This window comes from Callorhinus ursinus, unplaced genomic scaffold (assembly GCF_003265705.2).
Source record: "Callorhinus ursinus isolate GAN/ISIS: 27379988/994484 unplaced genomic scaffold, GSC_fseal_2.0 scaffold17, whole genome shotgun sequence".
NCBI lineage: Eukaryota > Metazoa > Chordata > Mammalia > Carnivora > Otariidae > Callorhinus > Callorhinus ursinus.
In genome coordinates this window covers 25498181-25520749 of record NW_027397079.1, presented here as the reverse complement: position 1 = coordinate 25520749, position 22569 = coordinate 25498181, and the positions used below count along the sequence as shown (strand labels likewise).

General features: G+C 45.1%; 1 protein-coding gene across 5 annotated transcripts in view; it reads right to left on the bottom strand.

The window, feature by feature from the left end:
• Positions 1–9894: 9894 nt before the first annotated feature.
• Positions 9895–22569, bottom strand: part of DLC1 (DLC1 Rho GTPase activating protein) — a 417459-nt gene continuing 404784 nt past the window's right edge. For all 5 annotated transcript variants that reach the window (XM_025886236.2, XM_073902374.1, XM_073902375.1 and 2 more), the window contains 8 exons: positions 20157–20316; positions 19838–20036; positions 17882–18095; positions 16271–16385; positions 15451–15669; positions 14418–14635; positions 13267–13440; positions 9895–12506 (listed from right to left, as the gene is read on the bottom strand). In XM_025886236.2, the coding sequence (XP_025742021.1) occupies positions 12386–12506; positions 13267–13440; positions 14418–14635; positions 15451–15669; positions 16271–16385; positions 17882–18095; positions 19838–20036; positions 20157–20316 (1420 nt within the window). In that variant the 3' untranslated portion in view covers positions 9895–12385. The remainder of the gene's footprint in view (positions 12507–13266; positions 13441–14417; positions 14636–15450; positions 15670–16270; positions 16386–17881; positions 18096–19837; positions 20037–20156; positions 20317–22569) is intronic.

Sequence of the window (22569 nt, the reverse complement as noted above, 5' to 3'; positions counted from 1 at the left end):
TGATTGTCTGAGTCTCAATTTCTGTTTGTGAACTGTTTGTGCTGAGTGAAATAAGTATCTTCAGATTTCATTGCGTGTTATTTTTTAAAGGAGAGATGCTTGAGTAGGTGAGTAGGTAAATGACTGGAAAAGTTAGCTCAGATACAATCACACCCACCAGGGCGCACGTAAAACAGAGTCCTAAGGAAAATCGTCAGAGTAATTTGAAGCCGAGAGATGGAATGCAATTACAAACAGCTCTGGTAAAGCCCTAGATAACTGAGACCTTAATACAAAGGAGGAAAAACATACCCTGTGAGCATTTAGATGGCCATTTTCTGGAAAAAAAACGAACAGACGCAGCGTCCAATGTGTCTGTCCATCCTCGCCCTAATTAAAATCTCCTCCAGGCTCCATTAGTCCTAACTCAGAGGACCAATGCTGACTTAGACTGATGGTGTCGCAGAGTCCAGACTGATAACAAGGACAAGAAAGATACCCACCGTCCAGTTTCCTCTCCGCTCTCTGCATCTGTCATTAAGGGGGCATTCCTAGAGCCCCCAAAGATACTCGCTTATGAATTGTTAGATTTCGGTTCCCTCAGTTAGATGGAAGCTCCAAGTCAGCAAGAGCCGCATCTCCTATAGGTTGTGTGCTTATAGTTAGTGCTTGGCCATGTTTGCTGGGCTGCTGTAGGCACGGTCTAGAGGAAGAAGTTCCTTATCCAGTAGATGCAGACCACGAGGCAGCCTACTAACCCCTCCATTTTTCCGAGCCTGGAGCTGGAGCCTGAACTTTTCCCAGTAGAAAATACATATTCTTCGTCCTCTGCCTTCAAAGGCAAGTCTTGTTGTAAAGCAGAGTGTCCCTGTTCTGCTCCACACTTTCTTTTGGAGCTCTGGGCATACGACAGGCTGCAGGTTAGGTGTTGAGGAGAGAAGGAAGTAAGGTAATGTTTGCCCCTGACGAGGTTACTGTCTGGTAGTAGCAGACCCAGACGAAAACCCAAACAAATCAAAACAAAACAAAGCACAAACCCAGACGATGACAAAATACTGTGGCAACACAGAACCCAGAGGAAGGACACTTTACCCACCCCGGGGGCCTTCTTAGAGTCTCTCGAAGCATGAATTCGCGTGAGCGAGGCAGGGTTAAAATCTTCCACTTAGCCATCTCACAGAAGTGTTTGGAAATGTGAGCAGGCAGGACCCTTCGGTCACCTGGGGGAACGTCTGTGGCAGTGCTGGGTGGCGCCCACGTCAGTAACCAGGAGAGTGAGTAAGGGCAGAGCCTTGCTGGGGGTTTTCCAGCTGCTCGACACCCAGGATATAGGTTTTATTTTGTTTTGTTTGCGTTTTCAACCCTCAGCGACTTCACGTTTTGAAAACTGGTGACTGGTCAATGAAAGTGCATTAAGCAAATCTAATTAATTAGTTTTCTCATAATTTATCAAAACTACCTGTTACCGCCAATGGAAGCTTCTGATGATCACAGGATAGCAGATGACACCATACAGGGGAGGATGTGTAATTCCTTATACATCAACAAAGTGTTTTAATCAATTTGTACAGATTTATTGTGCTAAGATATGATTGGCATCAGCCTTTTTGGGGGGTCCTTTTTGTTTTTGTCGTTTAAAGCTATTAAAGTAGGGGTGGCTCGGTTGGTTAAATGTCTGCCTTCGGCTCGGGTCATGACCCCAGGGTCCTGGGCTGGAGCCCCACATCGGGCTCCCGGCTCAGTGGGGAGTCTGCTTCTCCTTCTCCCTCTGCCTGCCCCTCATCCTGCTTGTGTTCTCTCTCTCTCAAATAAATAAAATCTTTTAAAAAAATAAAGATATTAAAGTAGTAACTGGTACACACAAGCTTTGTGAATCAGGGACTGTGTCTGCATATCAGAGAGTCTAGGGCGAATTTCTCACTTTTTTTTTTTTTTTTACTGATGTGCACACTTATTTCATTTAATTAAGTTTTTTGGTCGACGCAGGTCACTCTTTTTACATTCCATTTTGCCATGAAGCCTCCAGCTCATTATGAAAGGGATTCATGAACAAAATTCATTGTCTCCTATAAACTAGGGTATTCAGGAGCCTAAAACATCAAGTTAAGAAAAAAAAAAACACCTCAAAACCCCTAGGTTCCTGATACTTATCAAGGAGCCCATCTCCCTATCCCATGGCCCTGGAATCTTTTATAAGGTGACCTCTAATCATGTGGCCAGCACTCCAGGGCCCCATCCTTCCAAATGCACGCCTGAGGCCAGGCTTCTCTCGGGAACCCTCGTGCCAGGTTTCCATTGCCTGTGGCACAGCTTCACTTAGATGGCCTGCGGAATCCGCCATGCGCCCACAACTCGCCAGACTTTCCCATCCTCGTCTCCAATCTTTTTCTGCTCCCACCTGAAAGGCGTACCTTGAAGGGAGAGCAACACCTTCCGCCCCGCTGCGGTGCGGGGCTGTGCGGGGCTGTGCGGAGTTGGAGCCTTATTGCCCATCACCAACGTCTCTCTCTCATCTCAAGGAGGCTGTCACCAAATCCTGCTCAGTCGGCCTCCGCATTAACTGTGTTCAGTGGCTCCTCCCGCTTTGTGGCCACGGCCCCCTCTTGGTTCTGGCGCTCGTGGTCTTCCGTGGGTATTACTGCAGGGGGCTCAGTTGCTGATCTCTTCAGGCCGTCCAGCTCCATCTACCCTCCACGACGCCCGCAGACTTCTTTTTACAAAATTGCATTGCTCCTCTCTTTCAAAGCTTTCTTCCTAAGCTTCCCGTTGCCTGTAGGGTGACACGCAAATTCCTAAGAATGGTATGCGAGGCCCTTCTCAATCTCACAGGTGCCTGATTCTCCAGGTCCTTCTCTTGCCAAACCTTCCCGGACAACCCCCTCCCCCCCCCCCCCCCCCCCGCCCCCGCCCCAGCCACGCAGAGCCCTTCCCTGCCTCCTCACCAAGCCAGACTCCTCCAGACCGCCTGGAATGCCTTCCTGGTCCTCCATCATCCTTCAACACCCAGCTCACGTGCCATCTCCTTCTCTGGGCCTTGGGGTGGAGTTTCCACTATAGCACATTTTATTGAAATTATTTGTCTCTTTGAAAAAAGCTACATGTATCTCCAAGTCAAGAGGGGTGACACACTTTTGTGCCTTTCCTCTGTTGGTACGTAGTAGGGACTCCACAAGTTTGTTGAGTGATTAACCAAGTAAAAATCTGGGGCTGGATTCGAGAGACTCCACAAAGAAACGAAGCCATCAGGCCTTCACCATGGGGCCTGGCCCCTCAAGCTTGGACACTATCAATCTTAATTAGTATTAATCTTATGAGGGGCACTGGGGGTGACTCAGTCGGTTAAGGGTTAGGCGTGCGACTCTTGGTTTCAGCCCAGGTGGAGATGGAGTCACGCGTCAGGCTCTGTGCTCTGCGGTGAGTCTGCTTGAAGAATCTCTCCCTCTGCCCCTCCCCCTGCTCTCTCTCTCTTTCTCAAAATAAATAAAATCTTTTAAAAAATATTAATCTTATGAGTATTTGTGGTTTATTTTAGCAGGTGCTTTAAAGAGGAGAGAATAAGAAACAGACATTCACAAGTAATAATCCCTACATAGTGCTTCTGACGCACTGGGCACGGTTGTAGTATCTTTATTATGATTATCTCCATTTTACATATATGAAGACTGAGGTTAAGGAACCATTTCCCTGAGCTGACACCGTTAGTATAAACGGTGGTTTGACCTCTGCGAATCTGTCCCGAGTCTGTGCTCCTACCTGGGACACAATATGAACTCTAGAATAACAATAATAAAGACCAGCCGCTAACAGAGCTGAGTGCTGGCCACGGGCCACATGCACGTTCTCTGCCAGGAACCCCGACAACCAGCAGCGCTCGGTTTTCCCTCATCTGCAAAATGGGATCATAAGGCCTCCCAACCTCACAGGTTTGCAGTGAGGATTAAATAGGATAATACGCGAATCAGATAGACCTACCAGCTTAAATGAACAATTCCTCATGCAACCCCAGGGCTACTCCCGGCTTTGGGGAATAATGATGGCGAAAGTAGAAGGGACAGTGCGGGCTGACAGTGCTGGCTGGCCCAGCCCCAGGAGAGCCAGAGGCGTGCCAGAGGGTCAGGGCCCCTCGCTGGAGGTAAACTCAGAGATAGGGCTGACATCTGCTCTTTTACGGGGGAGAAACAGGTAAGCCCCTCCAGGGTGACTCTTCCCCGGATGCCAGCCTTAGCCCATGTGTCCCTGTGGTTGAAATCACAGCCCCTCTACCTCCGCTTTTGCTTTAGGAGAATCAGGTGCTTGGGTTCGGCCATCTCACAAGCCCCGTGCAGTTCAGCCTTCTCTGACTCCTCGGCCCCGAGGCTCTGACTCACCAAGATACTTTATTAGCCTGTTCTTCTTTGCCATCCCAGAGGAAGGCATGTTCCCTCCATTTTGAAAGCCACCCTTCCCGCCCCCCCCCCGCCGCGAGCCCATGTATTTCCCACCACAGAGGAACTTTGATGTCCTCTGTGTACCCCTCCCCTCTCTGTTGGTGAACTTCCTTTGTCTTCAAACCTATATATTCACACCCCTTGGTTACTTCAAACCCACGCCTACGTGCCCCTGGACTTCAGAAACATTTTCCCAAATCTACTTTCCCTGGCTACCGGCCCCCCCCGCCCCATGGCTCTCTCCTTTACCTGCCCAACTTGCTGAGTGACTATTGGCTCTCGCCCCCGGGGCCTTACTACCCCCCATGATATTCCCTCTAGAACAATTTGGATAGTTGTCCTTGGCCAAAGCAGACAAACGCTCAAGATCCCAGAGCCTGCCCAGCAGAGACAGGCTGAGTATCTGCATGTTAATAGAAGCAAGAGAAACACGAAGTCATCTTCCTGCTTTGCACATTGAAGGGATCCCAAGAAACTAAAAAGGTTTGTTTTTGTCGTTTTTTGCTTTGTTCTGTTTTTGGGTTTTTTTGGAGGATGCCGGGTGGGAAGGGGAGGCACCGGCAGGTGTGAGAAACGACAGAAATGGCGAAGGACTGAGGGAAAACAGAGGGAAGAGCCAACTTGGGAGGCCAGGGGAGGGCCCTGGGGTCAGGCCGGCTTTCAGGGTCAAGAGGGACGGGTCAGGGGGGAGCCGAGGAAGATGGCCAGAGGGAAGCAGACCCACCTGACAGGAGGACAAGAAAAGGAGGACGCCAAGAAGTTACGGGGGAAAGCGAAGTAAGAAGAGGCGTTTCCCCAGTCAACATGGAAGAGCCCGCTCTTCGGGTGTGTCCCAAACCCAGAGGCAGACGGAGGAGGGGCGGATCCCGACTTCAGTGAGTGTACTTTAGTAATTCACAAAGGCTGCACTGGTCCTTCTTTTGTTTGCTTCCTTCTCATACTGCTTCTTTCTTCTTTCATCGCTCGAATGAGGGTTTTGTTTTATTTGGAGGCGCTGGCCCCCATGTTCCCTGATTTTATCTCCATTTGTACTTTTCTCGGGATTAAGTGGGTTTAGGAGCAGAGCAAACTAGGACATGGATGACAGCGAGGAAGTGGGATTAGTCTTCGAAGCTGCTTTCTTATTCTGTTAGGTCTGCTGTGTCATGAAAAGGCAAAAATCACGAAAAATGGCCCCTGGTCCCTTGATGTCAGGCTGAACGGCCCACTGCAGTCATTCAGAAGGGGAATTCATGGATAGTCTCATCAGATGTGTCAGGGTAGAAGGCCCAACTGGAGATGCCCACTGGTGTCGCTGAGGCAGAGATCAATCCGACTCAGGAGTGTTGGTGGCATTAGGGGGGCTAAAAGCAAACCAACAAGCCAATAAACCAACTGCTATACCGTTAGTCTGCCTTCCCAGCCAAGCCACGTTGCTTCTGGAAATTTAGCACCTTCCTCTCTTTGCATAAAGTGGCAGGAAAACATATTCCATTTTCAGTGTTCTGGGTCTTGGAATAGAATATTCTCCATCACTTTGAGATATTGCAACATTTCACAGGGTCCTGGAGGGTTCAGATTTCTTTTTGCTTTAATAATCTTTACAGAACTGTGTGAACTTCAAAATAAAGCTTGGCTTATCTTTGTTATTGGAAAAAATACATCCTTTCAGCCAGCCCTAGAAGTCAGGAAAACTAGCTTCTCTGGAGCGTGACATTAAATCCCCCATTTCCTTGATTATCTCCTGTGCTAAGTGCTGGCTTGAGCTGGGTAAGGAAGCTTCACTGAGCTTCCATGGGAGCAGTGGCTGGCCTTGGACAGTCTTTAGCCTTAAAAACCTTCGTAAACTGCTCTTCCCATGACTTCTCCCTCTCGCTCCTGCAAACCAGCCCGACTCCAGGTCTTCCCACTGGAGTCGAGGACACTGAGGGGGACAGGCTCAGACCACGAAGGGACAACCGTTGTTTGTCCCAACAGCAACATCCGTGAGGATGCCTTTGCTTGCAGCCAGCAGAGCAGAATAATCTGAATTATTAAACATTCTTTCAGATCAGCTACATCTTTATCTCTGGTTTGGAAATGTACCAATACTCTAGCAGCAAAGGAAAGAGGTCAATCAACTCAAGCTTGAGAAACTCAGAAGGCTGCCATGGGCTGGAGGAGATGCAGTTTGAGTCTTGTGGCTGAGCTGAAATGTGGCCAGGGAGATTTAAAAAAAAATTTTAATAAATATTTACCGTATTCCTTCCTTCTTCCTTCCTTTTCCTTCTTTCCTTCCTCCCTTAAAGAAGATTGTTATAGGTGGAAGAGAGAAATGGGAATTGGATTCCTTGGAAGTATTCTTTGATCTCTGAAATAGAACTTACACTAACATGGTAGCCACTAGCTACATGTAGCTATTTAAATTTAAACTAATACAAAATTTAAATGAAACTAAGCATTCAGCTCCTTGGTCACATGAGCCACATTTCAAGTGCTCAACATCCATACATGCCAGTGTCTACCCTATTAGCACAGAGAAGGAATATTTCCATCCCGGCAGAATGTTCCATTGTGCAGGCTGCTCTAGAATTTCTTGAGTCCCTTTGCAAATATTATATAGGTACTTTCTTTCTTTAAGCCTCCCTACCTCTTTGAGCTTCTTCATGAATAAAAGGAGTCTAAAAGGTTTCCTTCAAAGGACTGCTATGAAATTTAAATGTGACATTAACTGTATGTAATGCACACATCCCGGTACCTAGCACATTGTATTGCTTAGTAACCGGTAGCTCAACAAGTCCATTCAGACTGGAGCTAGACACACTTGGCCTTGAAAGGTACCTGTAACCTACAAAGCTTTCTGAAACAGTGTCCTTGGGAATTAAGACTATTTTTCCAGGATCAAGTCCCTCACCACGGTTGATGAGAGCCATACTCAAGAGTCCTAAAGAGAGGAAGGCTTTTTGCTTTCCCAAACGCTCTGTATCTTAATAGGAAAGAGAGAGAAAGAAATGAAAAGCCCCTATGAGAAGCAATGTTTTTAGCCCTGAACTAATAAGTCCAATGAGATGAAAAATCTCGGCAAAGAGGTGTTTATACTATACGTGTCAACACAGCCTTGGGCCCAGACAGGCAAACGGCCGCTCTAATGGGAACTGTGTATACACAGCAAGGGTAATTACGTGGGGCTACAGCTGCCAACATGATTTAGCAAACTCCCTGCCTGCAAAGGACTGATCCTCCCCTGGAGAATGGGCCCAAATTCACTGCAACTACACAGACCTACCTGAGCTCCCCCTGCCACAGGCTCTTTGAGGTCTTTTGTAATTTGCATTCCTTAGGCAAATGGAATTTAAATTCCTTAGGCAAATTTCATCCTGATGGAACACCAAGATGACACGCATGCCATGATCTCATTGTTGAGGATTTCTGCTTTATAATCATTAATGTATGCTTCAACAGGCAGATGAGGTAAAGCATTTGGGCCCAATCCCACTTGGCTTTCACGAAAGCTCCTTTCCCTTTCAGTAGGCCTTGCTTTTCAAAGCACCTTCACAAAGATCTCAGGTGTACCTCACGGTCTGCTTGTGTGTCGGGAAGGATGTAATGACATATTGCAGAAAGACACAGGACCGGGGTGCTGGTGTGGGCTGCAAGTTAAGAAGCCTGTAGGTAGATGTTTCCCTTGTACCCCTGCAGCAATGTGAGATCAGAGGGGTTGGGCAGGTTGCAGTCGGAGCACAATCTAATTGTTCTGCGTTTGCAGATGGGGGGAGGATCTGTCCTCTGTTTCACAGGGAGGCCTTTTACCTTTCAAATTAGATATTCAATTTGCAAACAGAACTGTAAGTTCTTTCAAGCATTAACTTGGAGCCAAGCTTTGCCTCATATTTATTTTTTCCTACATAGTATCACCTTCAGCATCTCAGTCGTAGGGATGATTTAATTTGAGACCTGGATTAATGTGACTGTTTTGCTATCAACCTTCGTTTTCCTAGTTCTTCTCAATTCTGATGCTGGGGCATGTGGATTGGCTGCTATGATGAGAAATTTACCTCCTGATTAGGGGAAAGGTCAGCAAATGAGAGATGGTTGAGGCAATGGACCTGGGCTGGAGTCTTGGCTCTTCCCTCCGGCTCTGGGTACCTTAATTGTCTCTACCTCTCTAAGGTGTATCCTTATTTTAGAATAATACTTATGCTTCATGGGGTACGTGTGAAGCTTAAATTAAGTGTGAAAAGTGGACAGAAATAAAGACCCACGAATGGTGTTATAAAATTCTACACACCCCTATAGCCTGTCTGTCCCTGTACACACACACATAACACACACACAGAACACACACGTACACATACACACACTTAACTAGTGATGTTAGAAAGCACTGATTAGGATCATCTTAATTTTTCTTTAGATTTGACTTTTCAAAAATCTCACTTGTCTTCATCAGCTCTGAAAAACAAACAAACAAAAATCTCTTAAAGAACCATCTGATTTTGTTAGAATTTTCCCAGTTATTCTATCTATAAATTGGTGAGCAAGATGTTTTGAGTATAGTAACTACCCTGAGTTTTGTTCCATGCAGATCTTAAGCCACCCCGCCTGAGTGCCCAGGAGCCTGTCCTCACAGTCAGTACATGGCGTATCATTTCTGTTCGTGTCTGTGAGCAGGTTTTAGTTCAGAGACGGGAGGGTGAGGACATTTTGCTCACTGCCGTGTCTTCAGTACTGAGTGCAGTGTGAGGTAAACAGTAGGCATTGAATAACCGACTCAAGGAGTGGACGAAGTAAATGGGTAGCCTGACAAAGCCAACTGAATCTATGGTGGTTATCTGTAAGTATGTCTCCTCCTTTCTGGTAACCCTCTGCAGCCAGTCAAACAACTAAAGTTGTAGGTATTTCAGGCTTAAGACATGTTTTGAGATTTTTTAAGATTTTATTTATTTGAGAGAGAGCACAGAAGCAGGGGGGGTGGGAGAGAGGGAGAGGGAGAAGCGGGCTGAGCAAAGAGCCTGATGTGGGGCTCGATCCCAGGACCCCGAGATCATGACCTGAGCAAAAGGCAGATTCTTAACTGACTGAGCCACCCAGGCGCCCCGTGCTTTATTTTATTTAGCTCTGAGGAAACCAGGTCTGGAGGTAGAGAAGAGGAATAAAAAAAAAAAAGCCTTTGGTCTCTGTGTGTCTTTTAAAAATTATTGTGAAGTTTGTTTTTTTTTCCCCTCTACTATACCCAGGCTGAGTGTTTGTCAAAATAAAACCTCTTCTAAAATGGCATCAGTTTCCAAGAAACAAGACTTATGATTAAAACTCCATCACAAAGAACTCTTAATTTAGAATCAGTGTCGGCAGCCTCTATATACAGCATCCATGCACCTTCAACCAGCTCAAACTTTCAGGTTTCATTAGGTTTAACCATGTCCACTCTCTGCAATCTCAAAATGGGCAGTGATGCACCAAAGCGAGGGCTTACGACAGATGGCATCCCAGGTTCTCTCCCTTCTCAAATAACAGAAGCTGAGTCAACGAGTTCCATTTAGCAAATAATAAATTTATTAGGTGCCTACAAGTACAAAACACTGAAAGCCGCTGTAGGGGATTATAAAGATGTGTAGAAGAGCCCTGCCCTCAAAGAGCTTACAATCTAGGTGATTAGTCACAATTAGTTAAGTCATGGCAATAGCACTCGAGGTGACTTACACAGAGTTCTTGGAACATTCACATCCTTTGAATTCTCCTGTTGTCGTACGTGTAAGGAATCCTTTCTACAGGAAAGCAGACCAGTGGGAAAGAGGCCTTTTGTGGACTTTAACGGTGACCTTGGCTTTGCTTATGAGCATCTTTCTCTCGCTGGCTCCTTATCCTTGTAACTCTCTCAGCATCGTTTCCTAACGACCTTTGTTAGGAGAGAATCTCCATGCTTCCTGAACCTTCACCAGGGTTTCCTGTTTGTTAGTGAGTGGCTCAGTGGCAGTTTGGCCTTGGAATGATTTGCAGTCCGATTTCTCCTTCAGCAAATCTGATTTTCATTTTAGTTGATGCTAGAATGATACGCTTTGCAATCTGTGGTTTTTAAGGGTAAGAGTGAGATGTAATACACAGGAAAGCAGGCCAGACCTTTCCCTTACTTTAAACATTTAATAGTGCACTTGCGGATTATATTCTGTACAGATATAGAGCAAGTTATAAACCTCTTATTTTATTTTTTCTTTCACTTAGATTGTATTCATGTAAAGTGTATTTACATTAGGAAAAAAAAAAAGCCTTGAGGTACAAAACCCAAAAGAATATCTGAGGTATAAATACAAGTATATTTTAAATAATAATTTTTATCATGCTTTATCTATGTTTGAAAGCACAGTGGACATGTGTACATGTTTCTTTATCTTAATAGAATGGTATATACAACATATAATCTTACAAATCTGAAAGCTATTAAAATTGAATATACAAGTATATCTTCATGAGGAACACTGATATCCAAAATACTCAAATTTTAAAACTCTAATCTCCCCCCCACTGCAAATTCTTCAAAGAACCTTTGAAATAACACTGACAATGGTAACTAAATTATAACAAAATAAAAATCCTTCTTACAACTCTCATTCATACATTATTCACTTTTGATCCATACAAAATAAATTCACTAATACTGTCTCATGAGTCAATCTTTACGGTTACAGTAAAGCCTGGACAAAGACCACCCACCCTTCCAAAAAAACTGTGCTGGTGCTTTTTCAGTTTTTTTTCCCCCTGTGATAACCATTTTCCTTTACCGCTAAAAAGATAGTCCAAGGGCATCATTATAAAGGAAAAGAAAAAGAAATGTAGGGAAAACAAAGCAAAAAAAAAAAAAAGTTGCAAAACCAGAAAAACTATTTGCTGAAAAGGACAAATCCAACAACTAAATATGTGCAGCTTTCAGAAATGCCGTGACTAACAACAATCAGCATCTGTTGTTAAATTTTAATACCGTGGGTTAAATTTACAGGGATTTCCTTGGGACATACAGAGTTTCCGATGTTTTCGGTGTGTCTTCAAGACTTTTGGTTATAAACAGGAAAATGCAAAGCATTCCAACAGGTAAAAGGTTCTGAGGCTTGATTCAGGAGTAGATGTTAGGGTGTTCAGTCATTCTATCTTGACTTACAAAACAAACACAAAAACCCCCAAATAAAACTGTGCTTTGGAGCTAGTAAGGGCGGGGGGTGGAGGGAGTAGTTTCTTCCCTGAACTAATCTATACTGGTTAAAAACTATATCACTATTTGCAATCAGGTCTAAAGACAACTGTGTTTGAGAAGGGACACTGGAATCAATCGACTACAATTACGTTTAAGGAAAGAGGAGAGGTTGGTCAAAAAGGAATGTGCTTAATAACTTGGAAAAAGAAATAAGCGACCAAGGGTGTTGGGTCCCCTTTCTGGATGGGTCCATGGGCAGTCAGATAATCTCAGGTTAACCTGAACCTGACGCATCAAAATCCTTCTTGAAGGCGTCCCAGTGTGCCAGACACTGTGTTCCAACGTACACATCTCTGCCATTCAACCAGCAACAAACACACATACACACATTCCTCTGTGCAAACCTTTCTTTGCTCATCTCAGTGAGAAACAGGTCAAAGAGTACCAACTATTCCAGTGGATACACCGGTCCCCCAACACACTGCAGATACAATGACATAGGTACACATACACCAGTATCACAAGAGAATGAAGTCTCTTCATTATTTTCTGTAAGGTATTTATAGTTTTGCTTCTCAGAAGCAACTTCAATAAGAATACTTTTTTTTTTTTCTTTTGCACAGTCTTATATATTCCAGGCAAGGTCTATAATCTAGACCTTCAACAAACAGGAAGCAGCTTTAAAAATGTCTTAAAATCGCTACAGTTGATCCCCACACTCCAACTTCTAGTTTTCTTAGTTTCAGGACTAGACTCGGAGCCCATTCTTCCAAGGACCGGCAAAGGGCTTCCAGAAACAAACGTCTGGACGGTGGACACGGCCGCTCGGCTTCAGTAATCACCTAGATTTGGGGTCTTTGGTTTCAGTGTTCTGATTGCTGAAAGAGTCTCGGATCTTCACGACTTCAGCTGCACACAAATGTCCGAAAGATTTTGTGTACCACTCTGGCATGTGGCCCCTGCAATGGAAAGGAAAAGCAGATGGGTTCTTCACACTGGAAAGCCCCCAAAGAAGCCGGACGGAGCTCCGAGTACACTTCCAATGTCTTGATCCAGAAGCCATGTAAGCAAGAATTACTGCTAGTATTCCAGGGTAACCTCCTGGCATAGCCATTACACTTCCGGAACCAGAAGTTTCTCAAGAAACAACATACTGAGTACAGACACTGAGTGACATTGTTCAGGGAAAGCTTTAGCATACAGAACAAAAACAGATCACACAGACGGTTGAAAAAGTACCGAGAGGTAAAGACTGCAAATGAGAATTTAACCACCGTGGAAAGCTTTGAGAGGTTCATGTTTTGGCTGTATTGCTGAATTTCATTGAGTTTTCTGACATGAACACACATTCATCAGTGGCACCCGGTATAGGCCTGACTAATGGCTGAAACATACTATATATATTCACATATATTCATTATTTTCAAATACCTTTGAATATAAAATGAGAATCATCTGCTTGCCAGTTCCAGCTCTCATCTCCTATGGCTTTAAGTGCATGGCAGAAGCAGCGTATTACCACCTTCTCTAAGGGATCGAAATCAGGAAGCGGTTCCCCAAAGACCAAGAAACAGGAAGGTGTTACTTTATAAAAACTGCTCTTTAGGGAGCAGACAAGATACAACGATGTGTTCGTTTAAGCCATTCTCTGTAGCAGACAAAAAGTCTCATCTTCTTCATGACCCTTACCATGTCACAAAAATCAGAATCAGAACATACCTTAAGTCGGCTCTGCACATGTAGGTGAGTTTGGATTTCCCTGACCCGCAGGGTTCGATCAGATACCAGGAGAGAAGTACATTGACTCTCACCCCCACCACGGGGGCCCGGTCGTGATCCACGGAGGTGAGTAAAAGGGCACATGCCCCCTTCGGTAAATTAGTCCTCCATGTTCTGTAGCGACAAAACCAGAGGGGAAAAAAAAGATGGAATCGTCAGGAAGCCAAGTTGAAAATGGGCCCCACTGTTAAAAGAGACACCTAAAGGGGCAGGATCAGTTCCTATGCTGTGTGACCTAGTCCTGGATGGATGGCATCCTCTGAACTACTGTGCAACGGGCTCTCGAGTGAGTAACTCCGTACAGAGCCGCTACGGTGCATATATAGTCACACATCAGCTCTTTGGAAGAGAACCAATATGAAGTGTGACTGAAAACCATTTTTACATTTCACGAATGTATGAGCACATGGACATCCAAAAGAGCCCTACTGCTCTGCTGGAAAGCTCTGGACTAATGATGTGCCATTTCCTCAAAGATTTTTGGAATTCCTCGTTCGATAATGTCTCCAGAGAATTTATGAATTACATATAATTCAGCTTTAACCACAGCTCACTTGGGACTTAAAAGTTATTTCCTGGCTTATGCATTCACTTGCTGTTTCTAGTGAGAAAAATCTATCCTAGAAGGGGCAAGAAACTGCTAGCAATGAGCATATTCAATTGAATGTGCCTCTATTTATTTATTGTATTTTTAAAGATTTTTAAAGATTTATTTATTTGAGGGACAGTGAGAGAGCATGAGCGGGGAGAGGAAAAAGCAGACTCCACACTGAGCGCAGAGCCTGATGCAGGGCTCGATCTCACAACCCGCAGGTCACAACCTGAGCCAAAATCAAGAGTTGGATGCTTAACCAACGGAGCCACCCAGGCGCCCCAAATGTGCCTCTATTTCTGAGTTCAATTCCAAAAGTGTTCAAACTATTTTCAGGATGAACACACTGCTGGAATACATACAGACACATTTCCCGTATCTGGAAGGGTTCAACGCTATTTCAGAGGCATACCTTCTACTTTACATAATTTTACCATCTCATCACATTCAGTGACACCAGGCACATCCTTACTACAGGGATCCATTTGGAAGCTCTCACCTCAAAACAACGTAGTCCCGGGCAGGGTGGGGCGCCATACTGTTTTGGACATACTGGTAAATTTCAGTTTGGCTGTCCAGGATTTCAATCACTTTGGAATCCAAAAGGTCTACGTCCCAGAGGTGCTGTTCTTTGAGGAGGCGCTTTAAGATTTCCTCAGGCATGGCAGGGACTTCGATGGTGGACCGCCAAAGCCTTAGGGGAGGTCCTTCGCTCACCTGAAAAGAGGATGTATTTTTCAGCGCTAAGACCATTCACACACCCCTACACTTTGAAGGCCAATTGCCAGTTGTATGTACAGTCATGTGTTTGGAGGCTAATTATTATCTATATGTTGGTATCCCCAAGTATATTCAAGAGCAGGCCAGAAAACCTGGCTTTTGGCCAATTTTCTGATCCAAATTATTAACATTTGTTTTCCTGGGACTCATATGAGGGTCAATGCAATAAAAATCAGATCATTTATCTGCATCCTAACACCTGCATGGCCATCCAGATGCTGTCACTGTTTATTTCTTTTCAAGGTGGTAGAGACGGGATCAAGAAATACTATCACGGGCCTATCATGCTAAGCCATACAAGACGTCCCTGCCCTCAAGGGGCTTTTAGTCCTAACAAGTTAATTTCTCCCCCAAGTAATCCCCACTCATTAAAGGGCCAAGAGAAGAGTGGCTGAGAACAGAGAAGCGTGCAGGGGGATTCTGATCAAATTATGGAAATATCTAAGCATGTCATAGAATGCCCTAAAGCCCAATACCTATTGCCCAGGGAACTGTACTGTGATTCCGTGGAACCAAAGGATTTCAGTAAATGGTCCAATTCCTCCAACAAGCATGAGTTGACTATGATTCCTTGCTGACCTGGCTTCCACTCTTCCCCGGGGAACTGAATCACCTGGCTGGCCAGGTCTACAAGGAAGGGAATGGTTGACAGATGCCCATGGAGAGCTGAGCTGGCCACAGGGTCTCACCTCTGATGAACCTGAACCCTGACCGCTGGAACTCAACCAGATGACAACAGGGCCAAGCCTTACCTTCTTATAGGACAGCTCGGCCTGCTCAGACGTGGAGTAGCTGACCCAGCCTTTAAACTTCTCCTTGACCTCTTTAAACAGGCTGTCCATACAGTCCTGGAGGAAGTGCTGGTAGTCAGCCGACTCGTCATGATGCAGGCGCCCCAGTGCTTCTAGAGTGAGGGGCTTCAGCTCCTGTTCTGTGTAGGAATTCCGACATCGACTCATTTCCTCAGGAACCTGTGGGGGACGTGAGAGACCAAAAGGAGGTGAGTGTGCCTGTATTTGTTCCCGATGCCCATCAGGGGAAGGGGCGGTGCGGTGGCAACACACTGGGCTCTCGGGGCGGTGCGGGCACCCCAACCGCTCCGTTTCCCTGAACACTGAGGGCTGGGCCTGCTGACCTCCCAAGGTATCGTGAGGACACAAACACATCACGTTCATAAACGTATCTAAAAAGCCTATTCCCATGTAAGGGGTTCTTCTGCTTTGGAAAGTCAAAGGAGGGTAAATGACGAATATGGGGCTTAAGTGCATGAGGACAGGCTTCTCAGATCCAGAATTTATTTCAGATCATTGGTTGCTTTTGCTTTTGAAGTCAAGGGGTATGGCGCTAGGCAAATTTCATTCAACACATTAACTCTAATGAGCTTATACATTAAAAAATAAATAAGATGTTCTTAGAAAAGGAAAAAAAGAAAGAAAGACATTCTTGAGCTATGTATATAATCTCCGGCTGTGGAAAGATCTTTTGGTAAGATGTGAACAACTCGGTGCCTAAGATTTTGTCTTCATGATTTATGTAATCCTCAACAAATAACAAAGCTCCCCAACTCCTTACCTGGAAAAGCTTCTTGCACTCAGCAATCATATGGGCCAGACCCTGAGTGGCAGCGAGGTTTTCATTCAAATCTTTCTGATCTGGTTTGCCCAAACTTTGTTTTCTCTGCATTACCCTAGGCAGAAGAAATAAGGGAGGGGGGAGATTCAAATATTTATGTGTGTTTAACTGATGTGTTATTCTAGGAAACCCAAAGGAGAAAAAAAAAAAAACCATCTTACCGGAGCCTATGTTACCAAGAGGTTCGGGAGAGCTTTACTTTGGTCACTAAAATTTCTCAGTTTTATCAGCAAAGCACAAAAACATGAAAGGGACTGTTTTCAGTGAGATCTAGGCTGTTTAAAGCTATCACGTTAAACAGGTTCCTATTTAAATAGGGCAGCTTGGAAGGTCTACGGCTGTTGGTGGGGAGACAGAAGGCAGCTTCAAGGGGTGCGAGGAGAGGAGGCATTGCACGTCCCAGTAAACGGTGTCACTCTTCTTTACAGTTTAAATAAATAAAATCCCCTCCTGAAGGCGAGGGGACCATCTATTGTTTCCTAGAGGTTTCTCTTAATCTTATCTGATCTCTCTCTTCTGCTCATCTCTTGTTCCCTATCCTATTGAAGATGGAATGCCTCAGTTCACGTGAGAACTAGATAAAAAGATATGTTAAGTTATTGTATGACTTTCAGAAGCAAAGCTGACTTCACCCAGCACAACCAGGCCTCAGGCCTGGAGCGAAGGGAGTCTCTGTCCAGTACCTGCAGAGCTGAGGAAAAGGATCATCAGCTGGATGGGTTCGACGTAGGGGGTTAAGTCCCATTAGGGCCTCCTTTCTTACCTACTCCGCTGTGAGGCCCTTACGGGAAACATTCACAGCAGTAAGAAGCTCCAACTGGCTCGGCCATCTCCCCTGTCAGATGTGGGCAAGGTACTTATTACACGGACCCTCCCTGCCAGGATCTTCACCTCCTATGACTGTTCCCAGGATTAAATGAGAGAATGAATGTCAAGGGTGTAGTCCCGTGGTTGGGTCAGAATCAGTGCTGAGCAAATATCAGCCTTTGATATTTTCCAGATCCTCTGACTTCTTCTTCATCTACCCCCAGCTTATATATGTCCAAGGAGAAGCTTTGCACACAACGGGCTTAGGCCAGGTCCTGGCTTTGAGGCTCAGTGTTATCCTTAGTTCTTTTAGAGCCAGCTAACTACCTTACAACTTCCAGCACAGGCTGGGGGCTTGGCTTTCTTGACCCTGCAGAAGCCAGGGCATCGAGGACCTTACTTCCAGCCAGTTTTTGAGGTGAGTAAATCTGCACGATTTTTTGGTGGCAGAAAGTGTGACGGCAAGGTCACAGAGGGTGCCGGGGAGGATCAGGGCAAACATTTGCCACGGCAAAGCACATACCCAAATCTCTCAAAACCTGGTTGCCACTAGACTGTCTAGAAAGTCACAGCCCCAAGGCTGAGAAGAAAGGAGGGAAGTGTGGGGGCTGTGAAGGAAGGAGGCAAACTCTGCTTGACTCAGGTGTGAATCCAAGAAACCCAGGGGGCCAACCGAGAAGGAAAGGTAGGCTGCCCCGGTCTGAAGAACAGAGCATGTGTGTGCACATCTCCTCGGACCCGTACCTTGGAGAAGAATTCTCTCTCTTCAGGGTGTTGAGGTGGAAAAGGGAAGGCGCTAGGCACACAGCCAGGTTGGTGGGAGTCATCTGGTTTTCTTTTACAGCTGCTGTGACATCGCTCAAGAAGTAAAGAAGGGTCTGTAGGACCTCCCGGTTCTCATCAGGTAGGAGCATAATGGCGGCCTTGATAGCCTGGAGGCGCTGGTCCTTGGGCACACCTGTACAACACCAGCATTTCCTCCGTCAGGCTCAGTGCTTTTCCACGCACATCACAAGGAAACGTCCCAAAGCAAATACCAGCCCCAACGACCTCAGCCCAGTACTGAACAAGCACTTGCAGAAAGTGTACTTGAGGTTAATATGGAAGAAATTAGGGACCGCCACCAGCGTCACTACCCTCAAGTATTTCCTGCCTGTGGAGGAGTTAAAAATTTTGACACCCACAATGCCAATATCCTCCTAAATCCACCTCGGAGTTCAACTCCAGATATGATGCCTGTTCTTTTGGTTTACGGAATTAGTTTTTCTTTCCTAAGTATTTTTTTTCTTAGAAATCCCTAGTTTACCATTCTCGGTTACTGAAAACACACACATTTATACTTTGGTTTAGTCTCAGTGAAAAAGCGTATCTAACATATGTATGTACAAAGGGATAAAAACTTTCTCAGCCTTTACACAAAATGTTCATTATCTCTGGGGACTTTCCATAATTATAACTGATCTGCTCATTCGTAAGATGCGGAAAGGAAGCTGCTAAAATACTCAGTTGAAACAACAGCTATTTTTACTAGTAATTTCCTTAAGCTTTGGAGAGCATACTGAGAGACAATTATAAAAATATATGCTTAAGAAACAAGCCAGTAAAATAATATACATGTAGAAAATGCTGGGCCCAACCTTCAGGTCTCCTTTACTAGGCAAATCTGTCTTTTAAGAGGCATGTGGTGGAAAAATCAAGTCACTCAAGTGCAGCTCCATAGGACAAACTGATTAAAACAGCTCCATGGTTACAATACATAACAAATACCTTGGTGGGGAAAATGTGACCTGTGTTTTCATAAAATCTGAAAGGATGAAACAAATAATGAAATAATCCAGACCAGCTCCATTTCTCATAAAATAAAGTCCAATGCGCTGGTTTAAAGACAATTTGAGCACGAAGAGAGAAGCTGCTTTTGTATTACATTGCTGTAACACCACACTGAGCCAAGAAAAACACGGGGCTGTAAATGCTATAATCCTGATCTTGATCATTAATTTAGACAACTGTTTGCTTTAAGCTTTACTTAAAAGTGAGAAGGGCATGGTATTGTTTTCCCAAGTATTTCTGGCAGAAGCTGAGATGAATAACAGAAAAAGATTATTTATTCATTTTACAGCAAGATAAAAACAGACAGACACCTGTGAAGTTTTAAACCCAACAGGCCCTGCTGGAGAGCTGCGCATCAACAGAAATATCTTGGTACCTGCTCTTCTATAAGCATCTCAGATAACACTGTTCTAGAAGCGAATGAAAGCGTGAGCTCCTGGATCAGAACGTAAGAATGTGGGGAGCACCTGGGTGGCTCAGTGGGTTAAGAGTCCTACTCTTGATTTCGGCTCAGGCCATGATCTCAGGGTCGTGAGATTGAGTCTGGCATCGGGCTCTGCGCTTGGCATGGAACCTCCTTAAGTTTCTCTCTTTCTCTCTCCCTCTGCCCCAACCTCCCCCAAAAGAATGTAAGAATGTATAACTGCTCCAGTAATGAGAGAATGATGATAAGGGAAATTTACTTTTGCATTATTCAACAGGTATACAGAAACCCGTTCCACAAACAAGGAGAAAAGGAAGAAATTGGTGACACATACTTCCAAGAGGTCATCGTGTGGGTTCCAGAGAACGGCATGACAGGAAGCCACGGGTTTCAGCCGGTCCCACTTTTTCCCAAGGCCAACAACGTGGAAATCAAAGAATACTCACACTGATAGATCTGGAGAAAGGTTTCTGAGAGCTTGTTCGTCATTAGTGGCTCAGGAAGGTCTCGAAAATACTGCTTCAGCATATCTGCCACATCATAAGCAGACTGCCCCTCATAGCTGACACAATCTATGGCACTTTCATTCATCTGGCGCAGAGCCTGGATCCGGGATTTGACACCAGATTTTCTGAAAAGCCCCACCTGTTGGAAGAAAAACATGACATGTCCGGATAGAAGCAACATTTCCACTACAGAATCATAAAAGGAAGCTTGAGTCCGAGGCCCCACGATTCCACGGGACCTGTGCACAGCAGTCCTCACCTGATCCAAACAGTGGTTGCGGAGGTAGCGCATGGCCTGCTGGATGCTCTGGGGCAGGGGCTGTCCTGTGCGCTGCACATTGACTGTCAGAGGGACCCCGAACACATTCCGGTCCTTGTAGTCTGGGACCTTGATCCTTTTCATGAACTTGGGCACAGCCCTATTTAAAGAACAGTAGTAGGGGTGGGGAGAGATGTTTATTTGTCTGTATACTCTTACCCATCTTTGCAGGTAAACCCCGTGGGCTTTAGAGCTGTGCTAATAAGGTGGCTATTTAAATAAAATTACAGATTTAGTTCCTCAGTCGTATTAGCCACAGTTCAGGTGCTCACGAGCCATCTGTGGCCAGGAGCTACCAGATGAGCAAATATAGAACGTTTCCACTGTCACAGTCCTGTGGGACAGGACTATTCTGGATCTTCCTAGAGCTGGGGGCTATGAGACCCAGGGACATTTTCTCTGTTGGGGATTCTCCTTCCACTATTAACTCTGAGAACTGGGTCTATATTCTTAAGGGAGCCGATGGGCTTCCTTACAAAATGGCAGCATAGGAAGGAATAAGAAACAGAAAACATTCAAGACCCGAATGAGGCGCTTCACGACAGAATTTGAAAAACATGTTCCTGTTTTGTCCTGTAAATGGACAAGAATCATTTCTAAGTTTCTGATGAGTTTCAAAGCATTTAAGGTATAAAAGGATCATGTATTGCTGGATGAGAAAAGAGCAAATACGTGGTGTTGGTCCAACATAATGAGAACCAACTCCAGAGCTCAACAATGGGGGCCAAGCTAATGACCCGAAGTCAAAATAAATCCTCCTGCTGATGACCCCGGAGTGTACCACATCTTCAGGTTTCTAAAGGAAGACGGAAGAGAACAATGAAGGTTTTGTGAGCCTACACCAGGCTCCCTGGAGTCCTAAAACCAGGTCCAGCCCCAGCAGTACATGGAACAGCAGGAAACCGATGTCACGCATTTAATGCTGTCAAGCAGAAACTTCAGCTCTAAATGTGACCTCTCTAAATGGGACAAGAAAGGGCACGGCCGAACAGGAAAAGAATTTTGTGCAGAATTTCTCCTTATTCCATGGATCTCACAATGCAAGGCTTTTACATTTGGTTTTGACTCACTGGAAAAACTGACCAGAGCTCAAGAAGTATTACGGACTCTCAGATTCTTGAGGGTTTGGTGGGAAGGGGGTGGACAACTCAGAAACGAGAATGTAAAATATGTACTTTTAAATAGCCAGCAGGGAAAACAGGGCTCTAAGCGCCGAGGAACACTGCAGAAGACAGGCTGCTTTGACTTCTGAGGGCTTCCCAGCAGCCACGACACGTTACTGTTTATAGCCCTACGAAAGGTAAAATGAAAGTGCAGAGCCAAATTTGTATTTCCATACAGTTAAATATATGGTATCATGGCTACAAGTGTGTATAATACTCGCGGGGGGGGGGGGGGGGGGGGGGGGGAAAGCCCAGCGGCGGAATGTGCAAAGAACACATTACGATCTCCACCGAGAATCTGAAGCATGTGGGGATAAACTGGTCAATACTTATTTCTGTCATTCAGAACAAACAACTTCTGTATTTAGCGAGGCTCACATAATAACAGCCTTTGAACGGGAGGTGCTTTGATGCTGAAGTTAAACTCACTCCGAGTCCTGAGGACAGGAGGACCTGGGGAAAGAAGGGACCCTTACGCTGCTTTGCCGACTCTCCCGGGCCCCTCTGGTCGCTGCTAAGGGAAATGGGCTGCTTCTCTGTTTTTATAAAAAGAGGAGGTTGTGCAACTGGGATGATAAAACACTCAGATGAGTGAAAAGGCCTAAGGATACCCAGCTGACACAGTGAAATGTACTTGGATGTCAATCTGGAGGTAGGTCTCTGCTTTGCAGATTTCTCTGACAGCAGAGAAATTCAGGTATGCAAGCATTAGGTCCCATCCGTGACCCATGCGGCCTGACGGTCTCCAGCTCATGTTGCACACGCCAAGGGCTGTATTCTTGAAAGTAATTACGAACAGTTCATCCGATGAATTTTACCTTCATGTATATTTTAGCCTATAATGTCTTAGAGCAGTGAATTCTTTGGGTTTGTTATTCACTGTTCAAGAGTCTCTTTTAGAAAAAAACATAACCTGAATTTTTTTTTAGCACAGGTAGATTTTTGAGTGATGCTTCAAATATTTACATCAGAAACGATTTCTAAAAACATACATGAAGAGGGTTATAAGGCCAGGTGCCATACGTCAAACATTTCAAAGTTGGTCTCAACATCCTATGATAAGAACAAAATTTTTCTTTCCTTCTTCCCATAAGTATGATCTGATACTATACATATATTTACCTGTGGGGGGGGCTATTTCTTTTTTCTCTTAAGATTTATTTTGGGGGGGGAGAGGGGGAGAGGGAGGG